The 19,709-nt window shown below is 32.2% G+C and overlaps 1 protein-coding gene and 1 non-coding gene across 2 annotated transcripts; one reads left to right on the forward strand and one right to left on the reverse strand.

The window, feature by feature from the left end:
- Positions 1–1,541: 1,541 nt before the first annotated feature.
- LOC142617819 (uncharacterized) lies at positions 1,542–8,004 on the reverse strand. The gene is made up of 3 exons (XM_075790779.1): positions 7,366–8,004; positions 4,583–4,768; positions 1,542–1,973 (listed from the first exon to the last, which is right to left on the reverse strand). Exons 1-3 carry the CDS (start codon positions 7,963–7,965, stop codon positions 1,686–1,688), a joined length of 1,074 nt encoding a protein of 357 aa, XP_075646894.1. The 5' UTR covers positions 7,966–8,004; the 3' UTR covers positions 1,542–1,685.
- Positions 8,005–14,086: 6,082 nt separating this feature from the next.
- Positions 14,087–14,168, forward strand: TRNAS-GCU (transfer RNA serine (anticodon GCU)). The gene has a single exon. It is a non-coding gene; the product is annotated as a tRNA-Ser (tRNA).
- The last annotated feature ends 5,541 nt before the right edge of the window (positions 14,169–19,709 follow it).

Here is a 19,709-nt window from a genome sequence, read left to right on the forward strand (position 1 = left end):
TACATTTTTTAAAATATAACTAAAATTTAAAATAAGAAAAATAAATTTAAAAAAAAAAAAAAAAAACCAGACACAAATTATACCACAATTGATATAGCATAAAATGGAAGGAAAACATAAAGCAACTCAGTATCAACCAACCTAGTAAGATCAAGATAATTCATAATAAGGAAAGAGCTAGTCCTAGTTGAATCATGAAGCACATTTATATTGTTCAGCTCCAAACATATTTAAAATTGTTTTTCAATTTATTATGTAGTGATTTATAAGTCTATTTTTATATTATTTAAATAAGTTATATGATTACACATTGATGATCTTTTTAATTGCTACAATATAGGTTGAAACAAAATGACTCCAACATGTTTGAAGATAAACTTTTTTGATTGGATGGTTTTTTTTTTTTTTTTTTAACGATCTCTATTTGCTTACATAAGCAATATCCAGTTTTGTATTCATCCAGTTTTGCCTAAGATAGATATACCTTTTTTTTAATTAACAACTTAGGCAAGCATATCTATCTAGCCAATAAATAAACTTAGGCATGCATGATGCATTTACGGAAATAGAGGCATGGAAGTGAGATTTAGGCAATAATAAATATCTAAAGAAGAAAAATCAATAAAATGAAGGCAGTGAATAGTGATGTTGATGTTGTTGATGATCTAGTGTCCGTTTGAAAACATCTTATTTAGTTGAAACTGAAATTTTTTTACTGAAAGTATTGTAGCTAAAGATAAAAGTTAGATGAATAGTGCAGTAGGACCTAAGAATAGTGCCAAAAACTACAGTTGAACCCATTAATAGTAGCAAAAATAAGCTGAAAGTAGAAATAAGTTGAAAAATTCAACTCATCCCAAACGTACACCTAGGGTCTGTTTGGATATAGCTGAAAACTGAAAATACTGTAGCAAAATAATTTTTAAAGGTGTGAATAGTACTGCAGGACCCATTGTTAATAAAAAAATTGCTGAAAAGTGCATGAACAGTGCGCGCAGTGCATTTTGTCTGAAACGCGGTAGAAAAAAAAAAGGCTGGAAAACGCTGAACGCTGGATGCGTTCAGCTGTATCCAAACCAAGCCCTAGTGTTGATGTGGGTATTGTTGCATCAATATCCCCCTATCCTCTTCCACCATCCTTTCAGATTTTGGCAAAATCAATTTATGAATGATTTTAGCGATTGAAAGAATGGCTTTGACATTGTGGATGATACAAGGACATAGTCACTTATATCACTATCTAAATAGGTACTCTAGATCCTCCATGTGATCAAGAGATAAACATTCCAACACTAATTAGTAACTGTAATTTGAGTTTAGAGAATATGTAATGGGTTGATTTCGTTAATGGTGATATTCATTATCAAGTAAATAATTCCATCCCATTAATTTCAATGGTAACATCCTCCACATTCTCAAAAAAGTAAATAGAACCATATTTTTTAGTCCTTGTAAATTTGGGGAGATTAGTTCAGTTTTTCATTAGACAAATCAAACAATCTAATCATTTTTATCATTCTTATCATTGAACCAAGATCTAGGTGTTGCAAGTACATTTATATTTTTAATCAACAACAAGCAAGTCTTGGTTTCAAAATTTATATTTATAATCACATGCCAAACTTCTTCGCTTGCTTGATCATTATCTATACTCGTGTATTCAAAACATGTATTAGGAACAAGGATTAAGAAGAAATTGTGCAAGTGCTATTATATGCTTGGGTTTGACGTTTCTTATCATATGCACGATTAAGGACTAATAGACATTCAACTGGATGTTGAAATTTAGGCCTAATAAGGTTTAAGAAAACCCTAAAATTTGAGTTCAAGCTCATGAGAAACATTAGGTGCAATCTCATTGCAGACTCTAGGTTGTCTCGCATGCTTCTTCCAGCACCATACATTGGCTTATTTTTTGTTTCTACAAATAATTGGTACAATGTGGAGCCACTCTCAGCATATAGCTTTGGACCCTATACATAACAAACCCATTATCTAAGATTTTGTCCAAAATAAATAATAACAGCAATAAAAAGTAAGAGGTAATCACAGCAATATAACATGTATATAAGTACCAATGTTATGAATACCGTTTTGGACCCCATTTTGGTTTGCCCATTGAAACGGAATATTTTGGTACCGATTTATTTTGGTGTACCGTTTCAGGGCATTTCGGAGTTACCGCTATTTTATAATAAAAATATATATATTATTAATAAAAAATCCATATAAATTATTAAGGGTTTTAAAGAAGTTATAAATACATATTTCAACTAATATGTAATCTTTAAGCCCAAATAATAATAATAATAATAATAATAATAATAATAATAATAATAATAATAATAATAATAATAATCAGTTCAATCATTTATTAAATATAATAAGAGTAATAATATAAAAAAGAAAAGAAAAAAACTAGATGTTAATACTGGTTGGTGGAACAGTGGAAGAGGGTTAAAACTAGAACATTCTATTTTTATTGCTAGTCTTGTGGGGCTCACAAAAACATAAAAAAGGAAAAAATCAAATTTTAAAACATAAGTGACAAGAGAGAAGAGTATCACGTGGCTGGCAAAACAAACAAAAGTTAAAACAAAGGACAAGCATGTAAGGAAGAGCAAGGAGGCTGACAAACAGTCAAATACATTACCATTTACCTGTACAGCACAGTGAGCATACAAATAAAAAATGAAGGGGAGATTAGCAGAACCGAAACGCACCAGAAGAAAAAAACGAAGAAGATGGGTTTGAAACCCACCAGAAGAAGAAGAAAAAAACAAGAAGAAGAAGAAGAAGAAAAAAAAAAAAAAACAAGAAGAAGAAGGGTCCGAAACCCAGAAAAAGGAGGTAAGGTTTTTTTTTTTTTTTTTTTTAAGCTAAAATTTGGTATCGGCTGAAATACATATTTCAGCCGAAATTGGCCGGAACACTCCGAAATAGGCCGAAATTTGACCCAAAGTGGAATGAGGGGTATTATGGTACCGAATTTCATACCGATATGAAATATTCCGGCTGGAACAAAACGGAATTAATAACAATGATAAGTACTAGTATTACATACACATACCATGCATATAGATGAGAGCTTTGCACTCTAACCCTAGTTTTTTCATGTAAATTAAAATTTTGATCCTTCCAAATATAGAGTATGTACAATTTTGGTTCTTTGATTTTAAATGTTTTAATTCAATTTTTTAAATTTTAAAAAAATGGTTCTTGTTTAATTTTTTTGGCAATTTCTTATTTTGCAATTTTAATACCTTAAAATATACAATAATTATCTTACACATTTGACATATACATCATCTCTCTCACAACATATAAACCTGACATATTATTAAAATATACATATTGTGAAATAAAAGATACATGTGTGACATGTTGAATGCATAAGTTACCTTTTCTAAAGTATTTGGTTTAGTCTTGGTCCCTTAAATATAGAGTGACTTAGAACTACAAAAAATACTAAGGAAATAAATCGTTACATTTGTAAAATGTGAGGGACTAAAATCGAACTCTTAGCCAATGCTTTCTAATTCCATAAAGAGTTTTTTTCCTTGTGATGCACCTAAAGCCCATTTTGGCCCATGGATTTCCAAAATTTCTGATCCAAGTTCACAATAAGCACCAAACTTTTAGGTCCAAGAGAGGTTAGCTTTCCACAACAATATATTTTTACCGCGTACTAATAATTAATATCAGCTTTCCACAAAAATTAATATTCCAATAAATATTAGTTTCAAGTTGTTTGTGTTAGAGTTTCAGTCCTTATAACTCTAAGTTACTACTACAAAGGTTAAACCATTTTGTAGTGGTACTGTGGTTCGGGACGGACTTAGGATTTCAAGCTGGGGGCAGAGATAAGCGAAAAAGAAAATCAAAAAAATTCAAATACACATCCATATAGAATTAAGAAATTTTCAACCAAGACAAATATACAAAAATCATTGTTTCTTAATATATTAAGATGCAATCATTTACCAAAAAAAACAAAAGACACAAAACACAAAACACTATTATTTATTAATATGCAGACACTATTGTTTTTTTACATTTTTTTTTAAAGATTTACATGGACTGGGTTGATGATTTATGACTTTGGAGGGGGCCTAAGCTACAAAGTAAGGGGGGCCCAAGCCTAAATTTTTTATTTTTTATTGAAAATTAAACTACTAAAAAAAAATTTTGGGCGCAGGGGGGTTGAGCCCCCACCTGGGTCCGTCCCTGATTATGGTTATGTAATATATTATAAACCTGTTTTAAAAATTCTATAAACTACTTTTGTATTCGTGTGTTCTAATAAATATTACTGTTTCCTCAAGAAAAAAAAGTTTTATGTTCAATATGATGTGTGTGTGCGCGTGTGTGTGTGTATATATATGTATATATATATATATATATATAATTTTTGTTAATGTTACACTCTTCGATATCATTTTTTAATTTACAAAATATCTGATAAAATTGTTCCAAATTCCAAAATAAATATTGTTCATTCAAAACTTAGTTGCCATCTTCAAGAAACAAAGAGTTCAACTCATGTAGATGAGAAAATGCATGATGTCTTGGATTTACTTACATATGACATTGCGAAAGTGAGGCGACCAAATGACATTTCCATTATTGGAGGATTAATGTGAAGGCCAAAGAGCTTGGACTTGTTATCAATCACTAAATTGATGGTACAATTGTAGGTGAGTATCTTAGTTGTAACACCTGAGGCATCCACTCCTTCCCCAAGTACAAATTGGTTAATTCCTGCAATCTGCAACATATATTTACTACACATAAGAAAGAAGTGAATCTAAATAGTGCCTTAACATATGCATGTCTCATTAAGTTAAGATTAGCTCTTTTTTATTATTTTGTTTCTTTTGAGTTAAAAGAAAAATAAAAGGCACGTCAATAAAGAAAAAAAAAAAGAGTATGATCTCAAATAAAATAAAATGAAAAAAAAAGAATGCATATGACCAATTCTAACTAATTTGTTAAGGATCTCTGATTAACTCCAAATTTTAGAATAAAAACTTTCGTGTTCTTGTTACTGTGTTTGACTTTTTACCTATGTAAAACTTCTTAAATCGTCAACTTTCTCTCTCTTTTTTATTTTTTATTATTATTTCATTTTACATAATGCTCAACTAGGCAAATAAAGTAAATAGAAATGAACACCTAGCCCGTCATTGCTTAGGCAAAGTAATGATCTTAGGCACATGGACTACTGTGTGCTGAGGAACTTGGGCATTTTTTATGTTTCTTTTTGGGCTGTTGCAACTTTAGTCAATTTAATCATGGGACTAGGCCAAGGCCAAACCTTTTTTATTTTTTAGTCATGATTCTGGTCATACATCAATGTTTCAATTTTAACTGCACAGTCCACCTTTTCTCCACAAAAAGACACACACACACACACACACACACAAAAAAAAAGAAAAAGGCTAACTTGGGACCAATTCTACAACCTTAACCCTCAGTACAAGCTACCCATCCAGTCTAAAGTTAGGTTCCAAAAATTCCTTTAACTCCCTATACTTTATTGTCTAAAATACTACTGAATGAGACAAGTTGTGTAGTATGGGCCTAACAATGTAGAGAAATCTGTACCTATAATTTCGGCCCTTGATAGGAAACATTTTGGGTCTTCCTAAGTTTTCTGTCCATTAGGTTAGCTCATTACATTGACTAATGCTTTTTTTTTGTCTGTATGTGTATGATTATATGTATACGGTTGACTAATGCTTTCTTGCATGTAACAAACGATATCAATCCATTACAAATCTTGTATCCCATTTTTTTCACTTTATATACAATTCATCAGTTACAATTTGTCTACGTATTTTTTTACATTATTTTAAAAATAACCAAAATTTAAAATGGAAAAAAAATCAAGCACATAATATACCACAATTTTTTTTTGTTTTTTTTTTTTTGAGAAACAATATAACACACTTGATATAGCATAAAATGGAGGGAAAATGTAAAGCAACTCAGTATCAACCAACCTAGTAAAATCAAGAAAATTCATAATACGGAAAGAGCTAGAGCTAGATCTAGTGTGTGACACACTCTTTGAATCATGTAGCACATTCTTTTGTACAGAGACAAAGTTTGGCTTCAAATATATTTAGAGTTATTTTTTTCAACCCATTATGTGATGATTTATGTTTATTTATTATATTGTTTAAACAAGTCATATGACTACACAAAAACAGCTTCTTTAATCGCTACAATCACCACTTCGAACAAGATAGCTACGACATGTTAGGAGCTAAACTTTTTTAATTGCATAGTTTTTTTTTATTTTTTTTTATTTCATCAATCTCTATCAGCTTACATAAGGAGTGTACATTAATGTATTCATCCAAGGAAAAAAAAAAAAGTAGCATGTGGCAGTTATGCATATGCTCAAGGTCCCTTAAGTCGAAACTGTAAGAGGAGACCCGACAACCCATCCTTAGTCAAATCCTTTTGATAGTCTCGATAAAGTTTCATTCCCTTTGTCTATATAATATATATTTACTAAAAGTTTATTCCGACAATATTACCTTTTTTTTAAATTAATAACTTAGGCATGCGTCTATCCAGCCAATAAATAAATAAATAAACTTAGGCATGCAAGAATGCATCTACTAGATTTTAAATTTAAAGTCTCATCATCTTTTTTTTTTTTTTTCTTTTCTTAAAAGAGAGGTTTTATTTTGAACTAGGTTGACTAAATTGTCTATTAAAATCTATTTACCAAATCATAAAAATACAATAAATAATATAATCTCCTAATATAGGGTTTGTGTTCATTCAGAAGAGCTCATTTTCATTTATAATTAATTTGGTTTAAAAATTAAACTACACAAAACTAAGATAGAATAAGTTTAAAAAAATGAATAAACTGTTTTTTTTTTTTAAATAAAAAGCTTGACATTAATGATCCTTAATGGCATGTTTGGATGTTTAAAAAATGAGGGGGAGTAGAGTAGAGGGAAGGAGAGTAATTCAATTACCTTGTTTGAGAGTTTTTTAAGGAAGGAGGGGGAGGAATTTGGAGGGGTTTGGAGGGGTTTCAACTACCTCCAACCCCCTCATTTTTAATTTCCCCAAATTGGAGAGATTTGGAGGGAGAGTAGAGCACATAAAATTATTTATAAAGTAAATTACCTAATTTACCATTATTATATTTATAAAATTACAATGTTAAAAACAAGGGGAATGGCTAATTACTCTCTTCCCCCTTACTAATTATAAAAACATCCAAACAAGGTGGAGGGTAATCATTCTCCTCTACTCTCCTCCCCACTACTCCCCTCCCCTCTACTCTCCTCCCTCTCTAAACTCCCAAACAGGCCATAAGAGAGAAAGATGTAGTACCTTGATGGATAACTTGGGTGGTGGTGGCTCTGTTGCAATGTAAAACACAAGCAATGCAATTCCCAAGCTCAGTATTGCCCTCCAACTTATTTGCAAGCAAATCCACGGACATGAATCAGAATTACGATAAGTACAATACCTTCTCCAAAACCCTCTTCTTCTCCCATAATATAATTCTTTCTCATCAGTCTCTTCCTCCTCCTCATCATCATTAACCCCTCCATGATGATCAACAATGATCAAACGGTTCTCACAATTCTCATGAGTCCCGGCTGTCCCATTGCTTTGAACATCATAAGCAATAATACTATTGTTCTTCTTTTCATGCAAGATTAGTGAGTTGTTTGATCCACGAGAGGAAGAGTAGCGTGAGAGAGTGAAACGTGAGGCTTCGATGCTGTGGTTTGGGTTTGTGGGGTTCGTGAGGAAGGTTTCTGAGCGAACTGGGGAGTGGAATGTGGATTCATCTATGTTGTTGGTTCTAATGTCAGTGCTGTTGGCATGGGAAATAGTGGAAGGGCTTTGGACATAGTAGGCACAAGGGTAGGAGTGAAACAGAGCTTCTTGGTCTTCAACACCATCCATTCTATTGTTAGACATTGAGCGAGAGAGAGAGAGAGAGAAAGAGAGAGAGATGATTTCTCTGACATGGAGAGGGTCTTAGTAGGGTTTATAAAGCTGATAAAGAGAGGTTGCTTTTTTGAGAGGATGAGATGTTTGGCTTGGCTTTGAGAATTTGAGCCATTTTAGAGCCAAAACTTTTTAACACAAATCTTTTTTGATAATTGTTGACATGTTGTTATTGGATTATATTAAGATTTATGTTAATGGGTGGCAGTTGTTAACAAGTCATTTAAAGAAAATTTTAACATTATTTTTATAAAAAATATAAAAAATTATCAAAAAAATTAATTGTTTTTTTTTCCATAAAAAGTTTCTAAAAAATATTTAAACTAATGCTCTTAATACATTTATTAATTTTTTCTCTTATATTAAAAATGGTATCGGTCATGTGAAAATAATGTTGCACCAATTATAATTTATCATATCAATAAGCTGTGAATGAAATTGTGAAATTTGTTTTCTTTAGCATTTCACTTTCTACTAGGAACTCTAAGAATTTCTCTTTGTGAAGTTTTAGTACTAGCTAGTACCAATTAATAAAGAGTTTTTATTACAAAGAACAAATAATTCTCATTTCTCATTAAAAGTGTTAGGCTCTAAAAGTTTAAAACAATTGACAAATTGTGAACACAAATTTGTCTAGATATAGATCCTAGAGTCTATAGGTATTATTAGACAATGTTTAAGGTGATACAAGTCAAGATTCAAGAATATACAAGCTGCAGAAAGAAGAGTTCAAAATTTGCTTGCTTCGATCGATCAAAAGACAGGCTCGACTGATCAAAATACGTATCTACAGAATTTTAAGTTGGCCCAAACAGCAGTTCAAGCCCATTAAGGATTAAAGTTTCAGATCTACTTCTTCTAGTATAGAAAGGAAACCCTAAGCACGTTTTTAATAGGCTTTTTAGAGAGAGAGAGAGAGGAGGGTGCCTTTGATGTGTTGTGTGTTGAATCTTTTGTGAGATCTAGAGGTGTTTTCCTTCATACACACACTTTGAACTATCAAGATCAAGATTCACATCAAGAACTTGATTGTTGTTTCAGTTGCTGCATAAAGAACATTCAAGAAGATCAAGATTTATAAGTAGGAGAATTTGTGGTTGCTGCAGATCAAAGAAAGAAATAGTCTGTGAATTCGAAACTATCATGGGGTCGTAATAGCAAGTTCTCTACTTGATGTAGTAATATTATATTAGTGGTCTAAGTCTTATTGTACAGACTTCTATTCTTTCTAGTAGATTTGCTTTTTACCTTGAGGATAGCTAAGTTAAATCCTCCCTAAGTTTCTTACCGGTTTTGTTTTCCTGGGTTATCAGATCTTTATGTTTTTTATATTTTTCATTGCTTTGCATGATATGATTGTTTTGTTTTAACCTAGATCTAAATAATAAACTTAAGTATTCACTTGGTTAATTAATTAGGTTAAACAATCTAGTTTACATGGATCTAAAACTGTACAAAAAGAATATCATTCGTATGTGCCATTATTGTTGGAGCAAAACAAACTATCAACTATAAACTGTAAAGTATATATGTTCCAAAAGTGATGATATGAGAGCACGGTTATTGCCTTATTTGGGGGGGAAAAACATGGGGATGATGATAACTAGATAGGGTAGGTTTATCCTTTACTAGTAAATGATAAAAATAGTTTTCTCCTTTCATTTTAGAAAAAAAAAAAATTCAATTAATCACTGAAATTCATTAGAATTACCAATATCTGGGTTTAGGACATATATATATATATATATATATATATATATATATGTTTAGTTTAAGTCATTTGGGTTGGTTCAATAAGGTTTAAACAGCTAAGTGAAATTGATGGACCAATTAAATATTATAAACATGTTCAAATCGTTTTTTGATTGTTTATAAAAAATAAATATTTAATAATAATAATAAGAATTGAGGATAAGAACCTAAGTCTAGGTTCTTACAAATCCAAGCCAAATTTATAATTCAGCTTAATGATGTAATCTTTATTATATGGTAAACCTTGTTTGACATTGTTGTGATTATTAATAATAATGACCAAAAATATTTAAATATTTTCCCTATTCTTCTGGAAAACAAAAATCCCACCTCCAAAGTCACTTTAGTTTAGAGTGTGGCCAAGCCATACAAAAATTATATCCGATAATTAAGGGAGAGCCACTTCTCTAGAAACTAGCATTTGCTTTTACACCGAATTGTCTCTCTTTTTGGACATCTTAGGAATCATAGCAAAGTCCTCATTAAAAAATAAAAAATAAAAAATAAATCCTTGTCCAAAAAAAAAAAAAAGGAATCATAGCAAAGTAAGCACGCTTTAGCAATTCTTTTCCCTAGTCTCTTCTCAAGTTTAAAGTCATCTTGCCCAAAAAGGTTCATTGATATGTAATGAGTGTACTAATTAAAATATTACCAAAATAAAAGTACTAATTAATTCTTGAAATGCCCTCAAATATGGACCATATCAACTTATCTTACAAGAATGGTTTGTTATAGCTAGTTTGTATAATTAGGTTTCCATGGTATTTGATGCCCTTGAGATCAAATTGCACAAGCCTGGTTGAGTTTCTTTATTATTATAACTTTTAAATCCTCATTTATATAAGAAAACAAATAAACGAAAAAAATTTAAATGTGAACAAATCAATGACATGCTTGCATCGTTTGTTAATTAGATTGAGCAAGACTTGGATATCCAGTATTCTTGTATATTAAATCTGTTCAAATGTGAACATGTGACAAGTATGAGTGTCTGTATCCTAACGAGCTTAGTGCATAGAAACAATAGATTCAAGCTGTTTCTAATGAGATTTCTATGTTTGTAAGTTTTAATGTACACTCACATGGATCTTTACATGTGGGCCTTAGTTTAGCTGTATCAAATAAAATTGTGCCATTTAATACTTGATGATAATCAAGAGAGAGAGACAGAGAGAATTAATGAGCAGTATAAATGCAATTTGGGTTTGAATATTGCTTGCTTTTGAAGAGTGGTGATGGATTGAAATACAAGGTTGAGTGACCATACGTGGTCATGATTAAAGGCAATAATGTGAACATGAGGAAATAATCTAATGAAAATGTATTGCTTTCGCTTTTATGCCAAGAGACATCATGAATTGCACTTCCCATTTCCATCATCACCGAATACATTTTCTTTCTTACGCGGAACCGGATCTTGCATTAGCATAGCTAGGGATCTGTGGTAAATTTGTAATCTATTTTCTACTCCTTAGCATGGGGTCCTTAGACTGATCACTAAAAAGTTAACTTGCTACACATGTATAACAGTGCAAAGACTTTTCACTAGTACTAGAACTCTAAATTTTAGCCTAAGAAATTTGAGGTTATGTTTAGTAACAATTTTTGTTTTTTATTTTCAAAAACTTGTTTACAGGAATATAAAAAAAATAATTTTCTTGTATTTTTGAAATAAAAAACATGTTTGGTTAATTGAAATTAAAAAGATGGTTTTTTGAAGAAAAATATAGAGAATACTAAATTATGTTGTTACAAGGATTTGAACTCTAATGTTCTCTCATTAAATGAAATAGATTTATTAAATTAAATGCGTATTTTCATTGATTTTTGAAAATTAGAAATTGAAAACTGTCTTTTGCATGTTTTTAGTTTCCTTCACAAATTAAGTTTTGAGAATAGTTTTTGTTTTTCGTCTATTTTGGATTCTCAAACAAATTTTTTAGTCTCACAAATTAAAAAATTGATTTTAAAAACAGAAAATAAGTGAAAAAAATAGTTATCAAACATACATTAAGGTTGCATACTTTTTTCTTTAATAAATATAACTTTACTACAAAAAAGAAACTATGGAGGGTCCGAGCGCATCCTACCTTCAGGATTAAGAAATCGAGAAGGAAGAGAAGAGATAAAAATGAAAATGGATCCATCTCAAATAGAAAAGGTAGCCCAATGGGCTAGATTGTGTGTTAAAGAATGTGCCCTCCTTTTGACATAAACTGAAAAGTGAAAAGTGGGAGATGGGAGATGGGCTCCAAGTGTTGTGTACTGAGATAAGAAGAGAGCAAATATTCTATATCGTGTTTTAAATAACTGTGCAAATCTCACTACTTATATAAGGCTAATTATAAACCAACTTTAGGTAAGCATATTAAATTTGATGTAGAACGGATAGTACAAACTTTCCTGGAACACAGAGATAACTAAAATCAACACATAAAAAGTTTAATACGTAAAAATAATACTAGTAGAAATCATTAGAGTCATCAACAGAATTATATTGCATGATATTTGGTGACATGAAGGAATCATTGTGAACTTCAAAACTCACTATCTTATGGCCATTACCTACATAGTTTTCCAGGAAAATATCTTCAGTTAGGCCTTTGATCTGTAATTTTCTGATCAAGTTTGCCAATTTTTCCTCTTTCTAACTTAGTTTCATGCTTGACACAAATTATGACATTTTAGAGTCTTTTAGCTGTCCTAAGAATAGTTTAGGATTCCTAAGGGTCACCTAGAATCCTTGGGGTTTCTTTTCCTAATTCAAATGTATTGTAACTATCAAGTCAATTTAATTTCATCAATAAAAATTTCAGAGAGTTCTTTTTCCTTTATTTTCTAGTAGATTTCGAAATTCTCCTAATAGATTCAAGTAGCCCTTGTGGATTTAAGGGTTATCATCTTGAAGCACACTATTTCTTTTTCATGTGGCTTTCTGCTCATGCATAAAATAAATTAATAATCTTAGTGCTCGTTTGGAAGAGTTTATGTTTATTGATTTATTAAGCTTAAAATTAGTTGGACAAAAATACAATTTCACTTTAAAATAAGGTGTCTAAAAGATGTGCATAAACCAAATAATCAAAAAAAAAAAAAAATTTTGAGAAGGATCCAAATAACCTGAATAATTTGAAAATATGTTATGAGAAGCAGATAATACAATGAGGACTATCCCTCCAATTATATTCTCCAACTACCTGCCATTTTTAACCGAATGTGTGACATGGCACTTATTTGATTTTTAAATATTATATGTCTTATATCTAAATAAAAATAAAAGAGAATTGGAAAGTTCAACGTGGATGGATCCAATCCAAATACAAAGGACTTGAAACCCACATTCCTAATATAAATCACAAAAGACTACCATTAATTTTATATTTTAATTGATTTAACCAAAAAAATAAACATAGTTTAATGGTTTTCTCCTTCTTAAATGGTAACATGAGGTTATTTTATTCTTCAACCCTAAAAATAAGAAAAGGCCACATACTAGAGAACAAAAACATCAATCTTTTGCATATTTTACAATATTGGATTCTATATTTTACATGACAAAAGAGAAAGGACAAAAAAAATTTGTTGATTAACGGAATAACAAAGGTAGCATACTTTAACAACTAAAGCACAACCAAAAAGTGAAGCGATAAATTAAAGTAATAGATTCACGTGAAAATTGATATAATAGATTCAAGTGAAAATTGATGTGATTTCTTTCACAGTTTTTTGTTTTTTAAATTTTATGAACTTCTATCATAACTTTTTTTTTTTTTTGGTAAACAAAAAATAGGAGTTAGCTAAACTATGCCAACCTCCGGAGAGGACACTTGGTTTAAAACCTTTTTTTTAAAATTTTTTTTTATGGAGCCAATCTTTATGAATGCCCACCAACAAAAGACTACTGGCAACGGGACTCAAACCTAAGTGAGCTAGACGAAGTTGCCAAGCCTTACCAACTGAACCATCTCCGTTGGCAACTTCTGTCATAACTTACTACTTCAATAATAGCCAAAAAAAAAATGTTATAGCATAAATAAAGGCATTTTATGAAAAAAAATTTGTCTCTAAACTATACAGAAAAATATATACAAAACTTAGTACTAATTAAACTTGCCAATTTTGTTAAACTATAGTTTGGTAAAAGAAAAGCCTATATATTATTTTTTAATATGTGTGTGTGTGTCAAAATTTTGAACTATTATTGCATAAGATATTAAATTTTTATCCTTTCCTTTTTATTTCCAATTATTATTTATGTAACTTTGAGGAAGAACTCTGAAAATGTAGACTTTAAAAAAATATAGTTAAATAATTTTATGATGAACATTCATCAAAAATCGTCGCTTTGGCCGAGTGGTTAAGGCGTGTGCCTGCTAAGTACATGGGGTTTCCCCGCGAGAGTTCGAATCTCTCAGGCGACGATTTCCATTTTTTTTCCTTTTTTCTTTTTTATGGTCTATTTATTAAAACTGTTGCTTTGTAAGTCAATTTACTCTACCTTTTACAACAACGAAAATTAAAATTTTCCATGCACATTATTCAAACCCATATAATTTCTACCAAACTATCATAAAAATATATATATAACTCTAACAGAAATGTTACAATTTTCTTTTTCTTTTTCTTTTTAATAATCTATTTATTAAAACTGTTGCTTTACAAGTCAATTTACTCTACCTTTTACAACAAAGAAAATTAAAAACTCCCATGCACATCATTCAAACCCAAATAATTTCTACCAAACTATCATTTAAAATATATACATAACAGAAATGGCTTGGAAACATTTGTAACTTCAAGTTTAAGGTACATCTAAAGTCAAAAGACCTTAGCTTGATGTTCTACCAGTCACCAAGGACATTTATGGACTCCCCAATTCTCACATGGTTAGAGTGTTTATCAAAACTGTAGGTGGAATCAGCCAATTTACTCTATTTTTACATGACAAAGAAAATTAATATTTCCATGCACATTGAAACCCTTGTATATGATTTCCAAAAAACTTTACAACTAAGCCTGAAGATAATTGGGTTGGCTAAATTTCTAACTTCAAATTTAAGGTAAATCCAATAAAGTCACAGACCTTAGCTTGATGTTCAATCACTAAGGACATTCATGGGGTCCTCAATCCTCATACTGATATTGATATGGACAAACATGAATATGGCACTAACTATGATGCTTGAAAGATCATTTGTCAAAAGATGGTGTTACCTTTTTCCTCTATTTGGTACCTAATGACTTAGTGGAACCATATATATTTTGTCCAGAAGTTGCTCGCGTGATTCACATTAAAAAAAAAAGTCATGAACATAAGAAGTAAAAGACAGATAAAATACAAGAAAATCCTAATTTTTGTTGGAATCTTAGTTATTAGATGAATATGATAGGTAAACAGCGGTCTACTAACTAAGTCAATGTTGAATCATGAATGATGCAGTTTTTAGGTGATTATTAGTCTCAGTACTTAAGAGTGACTGGATGTCTGGTTTAAGTCTTGTTTGTCTCAGCTTCTACTCTGAAGTTTGTCGGCATATATATATGTCTATATCTCCGGATGCAAGTCTTCGAACTTGATTAGTTTGTTGAGAATCCATAACTAATAGAATATATTTTTTAACTGTGTTTGATTGTATTCGGTGTTCGGTGATGACCGTGGTGACCATTTTGAAGAGGTTGGTGCTGAAGAAAAATGTCTCAGATTGATCCTCTTTTGTTCATGTATCTATTCCCCGACGCGAGATGGTCAATTAACATGTCCCTTCAGCAGTTGAAATGGATGTATGCATGAAGACCTAATATATTAATCAGTTGCTTACTGGACAGCTGAGGGCTGCGAAATCATTGTTAATTATAGACTTTTGCTGCAGAGTGTAAACGTTTCTTGTTTTGCGACTAAGCATTTTACTAGGAAGTGATAAGCATGCATTAGCGTGGACGGTGAAAAGGCCTCACATAAGACAATTATTGTCCTCATGTCACATTCAATGTTAAATAATAAATTATGCATAGCCGTCGGTGATGGCTCTGAACTTTATTTTCTACGTAGTCAGTAAAAAGTCGAATATTAGGTAAGGGAAATCTTACCTTTACGCGATTTTCTTATTACAAATTTGTCTATAGTAATAATAAAAAAATAAATGATAAATTATAATTTCATTTAACATATTCTATCTTAATACAATGAACATATTAATTATTGTTACTAAAATTAAATCTTAGAAATCATCTCTTGTTTCTAAATACAACATGTTAACGTATATCGGGTTATGAGTTTTAAGCCCACCTTATTTACCTGTATAGCACACATACTTGTACTATATTCTTACTTGTAATACACACATCTGCCTCTTTTATAAATGCACTCATATATATTCTATTATTAGATAAATACAATACATTCATTCAGTATTTCTAACATGGTATCAGAGTCATTGCTTTGACATTTTTCTTAGCAGTCTTATTTCTCTTTGGTGTTACTCCAAATTCATAATCGCTTCCGCCGTCATAGCTGCCACTGCAGCCATTCGCCATTAAATCTCTGACGTCTCTTAGTCAATGTCTCTAATTCCAGACCTGCAGTTGCCGTTGTTCAAGAGTCTAACACTACAAAGAACACTGCCATATCATCGCTGTCGTGAACCTTTCCCCGATTGTGTTTTTGCAAGTACCACTGAGATCGTCCTCCGCCGATCTACTATTCTGTGGAAACCTAACCATCATCGGAGGCTTCACGCGCCCTCACGCACCACACACGCATCCACTAGTCCAAGTAGACATCATCCATGACGTCATCATCGCCACATAAGCCTTAGATGATGTCAGCATCCAATCAGCGCCACGTTATCTTGCTTGCATCAACACCCAAGTCAGTGATTACGTCATCCCACACGTCATCTGTGTTGACTTTTGACTGCACCCGTTGACTGTTAACCGTAGCCTTTTGACTGTTGACTTTTTGCAGTTCAGGTGCTCCTTACCTAATTTTTCGCATAAATTTCATTTTTGCTGTCTATTTTTGTATATTTTGCTTCTAAATGAAGAATAAGGACAAGTTTTCTTTTAATTGCAACAATCGTCGCTGACAATCCAACACACATTTTTGCAATATTTGCAAACGTCCTGGCTATAATATTGAGACTTGCTATCAACGTAACAAATCAGCTGTTTCCATTTCTACTACTACTATTGCTAACACTAAGAGTATCCAACCAATGGCTTCCGTCTCCACAAAGTCCAAGTCTTCTAGATCCACTATCATCATTTCCATAGATGACTTATAAAACATCATCACTAATACCATTCGTATGATTGGTAATGCATCTTATTCCTCTTCTCTCTCAGTTTCATATGATATGTCTCCTTCCTCTTGACTTATGAATTCCGCTTGTTGCAACCACATGACACCTTATTTATCCTTATTTTCTCAACTTGAACCTACACCACACCCTCTTAATATTCACATAGCTAAGGGTTCCATAATGTTTGGTCATAATATAGGTTCTATCTCGACCTCCAACCTCTCGATTCCTGGGGTCTTTAATGTTCCTAATCTTTCTTACAATTTATTTTCTGTGAGGCAATTAGCTGAGTTGGATTACCGCATTACATTTGATTATTTTGGGTGTATTATGTAGGATTCGAGGACAAGACAGCAGCTTAGGACCGGTCCCAGAGTTGAGCGTATGTTTCCCATGGACAATCTTCGTCTTCCACCTGTTGCTCCTATTTTTGTTGTTGTTGCTGCAACTGCTGCAATTTTTTTTATTCATTCCCTTGCACTTTGGCATGCCCGACTTGGTCATGAATCCTCCTCTTAGATACAACACTTGGCTTCTAAAAGTTTGTTAGATTCAGTGTACACAGAAAATTTTGATTGTGTTTTACGTCAGCTAGGAAAACAACTGGCTTTGCCTTTCAATACTAGTGAATCAATATCCATTGATATCTTTGACATAATTCATTCTGATCTTTGGGGGCCATCCTCTGTCTCTAGTATTGATAGATCTTGATATTTTGTTGTTTTTATTGATGATTATTCCCGCTATAACTGGATTTTTCATATGAAGCATTGTTTTGAATTATTGCAAATATATTCTAATTTTGCAAAAATGGTTGAAACTCAATTTTCCAAACGTATCAAAATTTTCCGGTCTGATAATGCTCTTGAATACACTCAATATGCTTTCCAAGCTGTTTTGCATTCCTATGGCACTATTCATCAACTAACTTGTCCAAGTACTTCTCAGCAAAATGGTAGAGCCGAACAAAAACTTTGTCATATTCTTGACATTGTTCGTACTCTCCTTCTCTCTGCCAAAGTTCCCGCTCCTTTTTGGGGCGAAGTTGCTCTTCATGTTGATCATGCTATTAATCACATTTCCAATCCTATCATACAAAATCAAACTCCATATGAACACCTTTTGGGGTCATCCCCAGACTATCACCACCATCGCTCCTTTGGTTTTGCTTATTTCATTCTTCTTCAGCCACATGAGCATAACAAACTTGAACCTCAGTCTACTTTGTTGTTTTCTTGGACATGGCAAAACTCAAAAGGGGTATCGGTGTTATAATCCTGTCACTCATCGTCTTGCATCTCCCGCAATGTTATCTTTTGGGAACATCGCTCCTTTGTCGAACTCTCTCACTTTCGTGCTTCCCTATTTACCTCCTCTGTCTTGGATTTTTTTCCAAATGAGCCACATATTCCTTCTATAATTACTCATGATCCTTCTATAGACTTCTCTACCTAACCACTAGATATTTTTAATGCCTCTCCTGGATCACCCTCTAATAAACAAGTGGAAGATGAACATGTTAAAGGTGAGCCACCCAACCCTGAACTTGGGCCCCCAACTTGTGCTCTGCCTGAAGATCTTCCACAAGACATTCCACCTCGTTACTTAACTCGGGTAAGATCCATTCATGCACATTACTTGACTATCATTGTTATACTGCCCTTCCTACACTGTATGAGCCTCACACCTATCGTGAGGCATCCACTAACCTTTTATGATAGATTGCAATGAATGAGAAACTTGATGCATTATCTAAAAACCATACTTGAGATTTGGTAACTCTCCCCCCTTAGGAAACCTGTGGTTAGTTGTAAGTGGATCTACAAAATTAAGACTCGCTCTAATGGGTCATTAAGCGCTATAAGGCTCGTCTTGTTGCAAAAAATTTTACATAAGAGTATGTGATTGATTATAAAGAGACCTTTGCTCTGGTTGCTCGTATTTCATCTGTTCGTGCCCTCTTAACTGTTGCCGCTGCTAGTAAATGGGACCTTTTTTCAAATGGATGTCAAAAATGTCTTTCTTAATGGGGATTTAAGTGAAAAAATTTATATACAACCTCCTCTTGGTCTCTTTGTTGAATCAAATAAGGTTTGTCACCTTTGACGTACACTTTATGGCCTTAAATAAGCTCCAAGAGCTTGGTTTGCCATGTTCAGCTACACCATCTTTCGCTTGGGTTACACTGTCAATCCTTATGATTTTACCTTATTTCTTCGTCGCACTAACAAATACACCATTTTGCTTCTCCTATATCTGTATGATACGATCATAACTAGTAATGACTTCAGTGGCATTCAAGAACTCAATGATTTTTTCAATCAGCAGTTTGAGATGAAAGATCTTGGACATCCCTACTATTTCTTGGATCTTGAAATCACTCATTCCACAAATGGTCTTTATAATACTCAAGCCAAGTTTGCTTTTAAACTTTTATTACAAGCTGGACTTACTGATAATAAGACTGTTAACACTCCAGTTGAATTTAATGCGCATCTGACTCCCTCGGGGGGGAAACCATTGTCTAATCCCTCTTTTTGTAGACGATTGGTTAGCAGCCTAGTTTATCTCACTGTTACTCATCCAAAAATTTCCTATGTTGTTCACCAGGTGAGCTAGTAATTGTCTGCTCCACGATCAATTCATTATGTTGTTGTTCTG

This window comes from Castanea sativa, chromosome 11, assembly GCF_040712315.1.
Source record: "Castanea sativa cultivar Marrone di Chiusa Pesio chromosome 11, ASM4071231v1".
Taxonomy (NCBI): domain Eukaryota; kingdom Viridiplantae; phylum Streptophyta; class Magnoliopsida; order Fagales; family Fagaceae; genus Castanea; species Castanea sativa.

Coding starts and splice junctions, on each gene's coding strand:
- LOC142617819 (XM_075790779.1), bottom strand. CDS start 7,965: ATGTCTAACAATAGAATGGATGGTGTTGAAGACCAAGAAGCTCTGTTT. Junction 4,769..7,365: donor CACCCAAGTTATCCATCAAG/GTACTACATCTT, acceptor TATATGTTGCAG/ATTGCAGGAATTAACCAATT. Junction 1,974..4,582: donor TCACTTTCGCAATGTCATAT/GTAAGTAAATCC, acceptor TGTTATGTATAG/GGTCCAAAGCTATATGCTGA.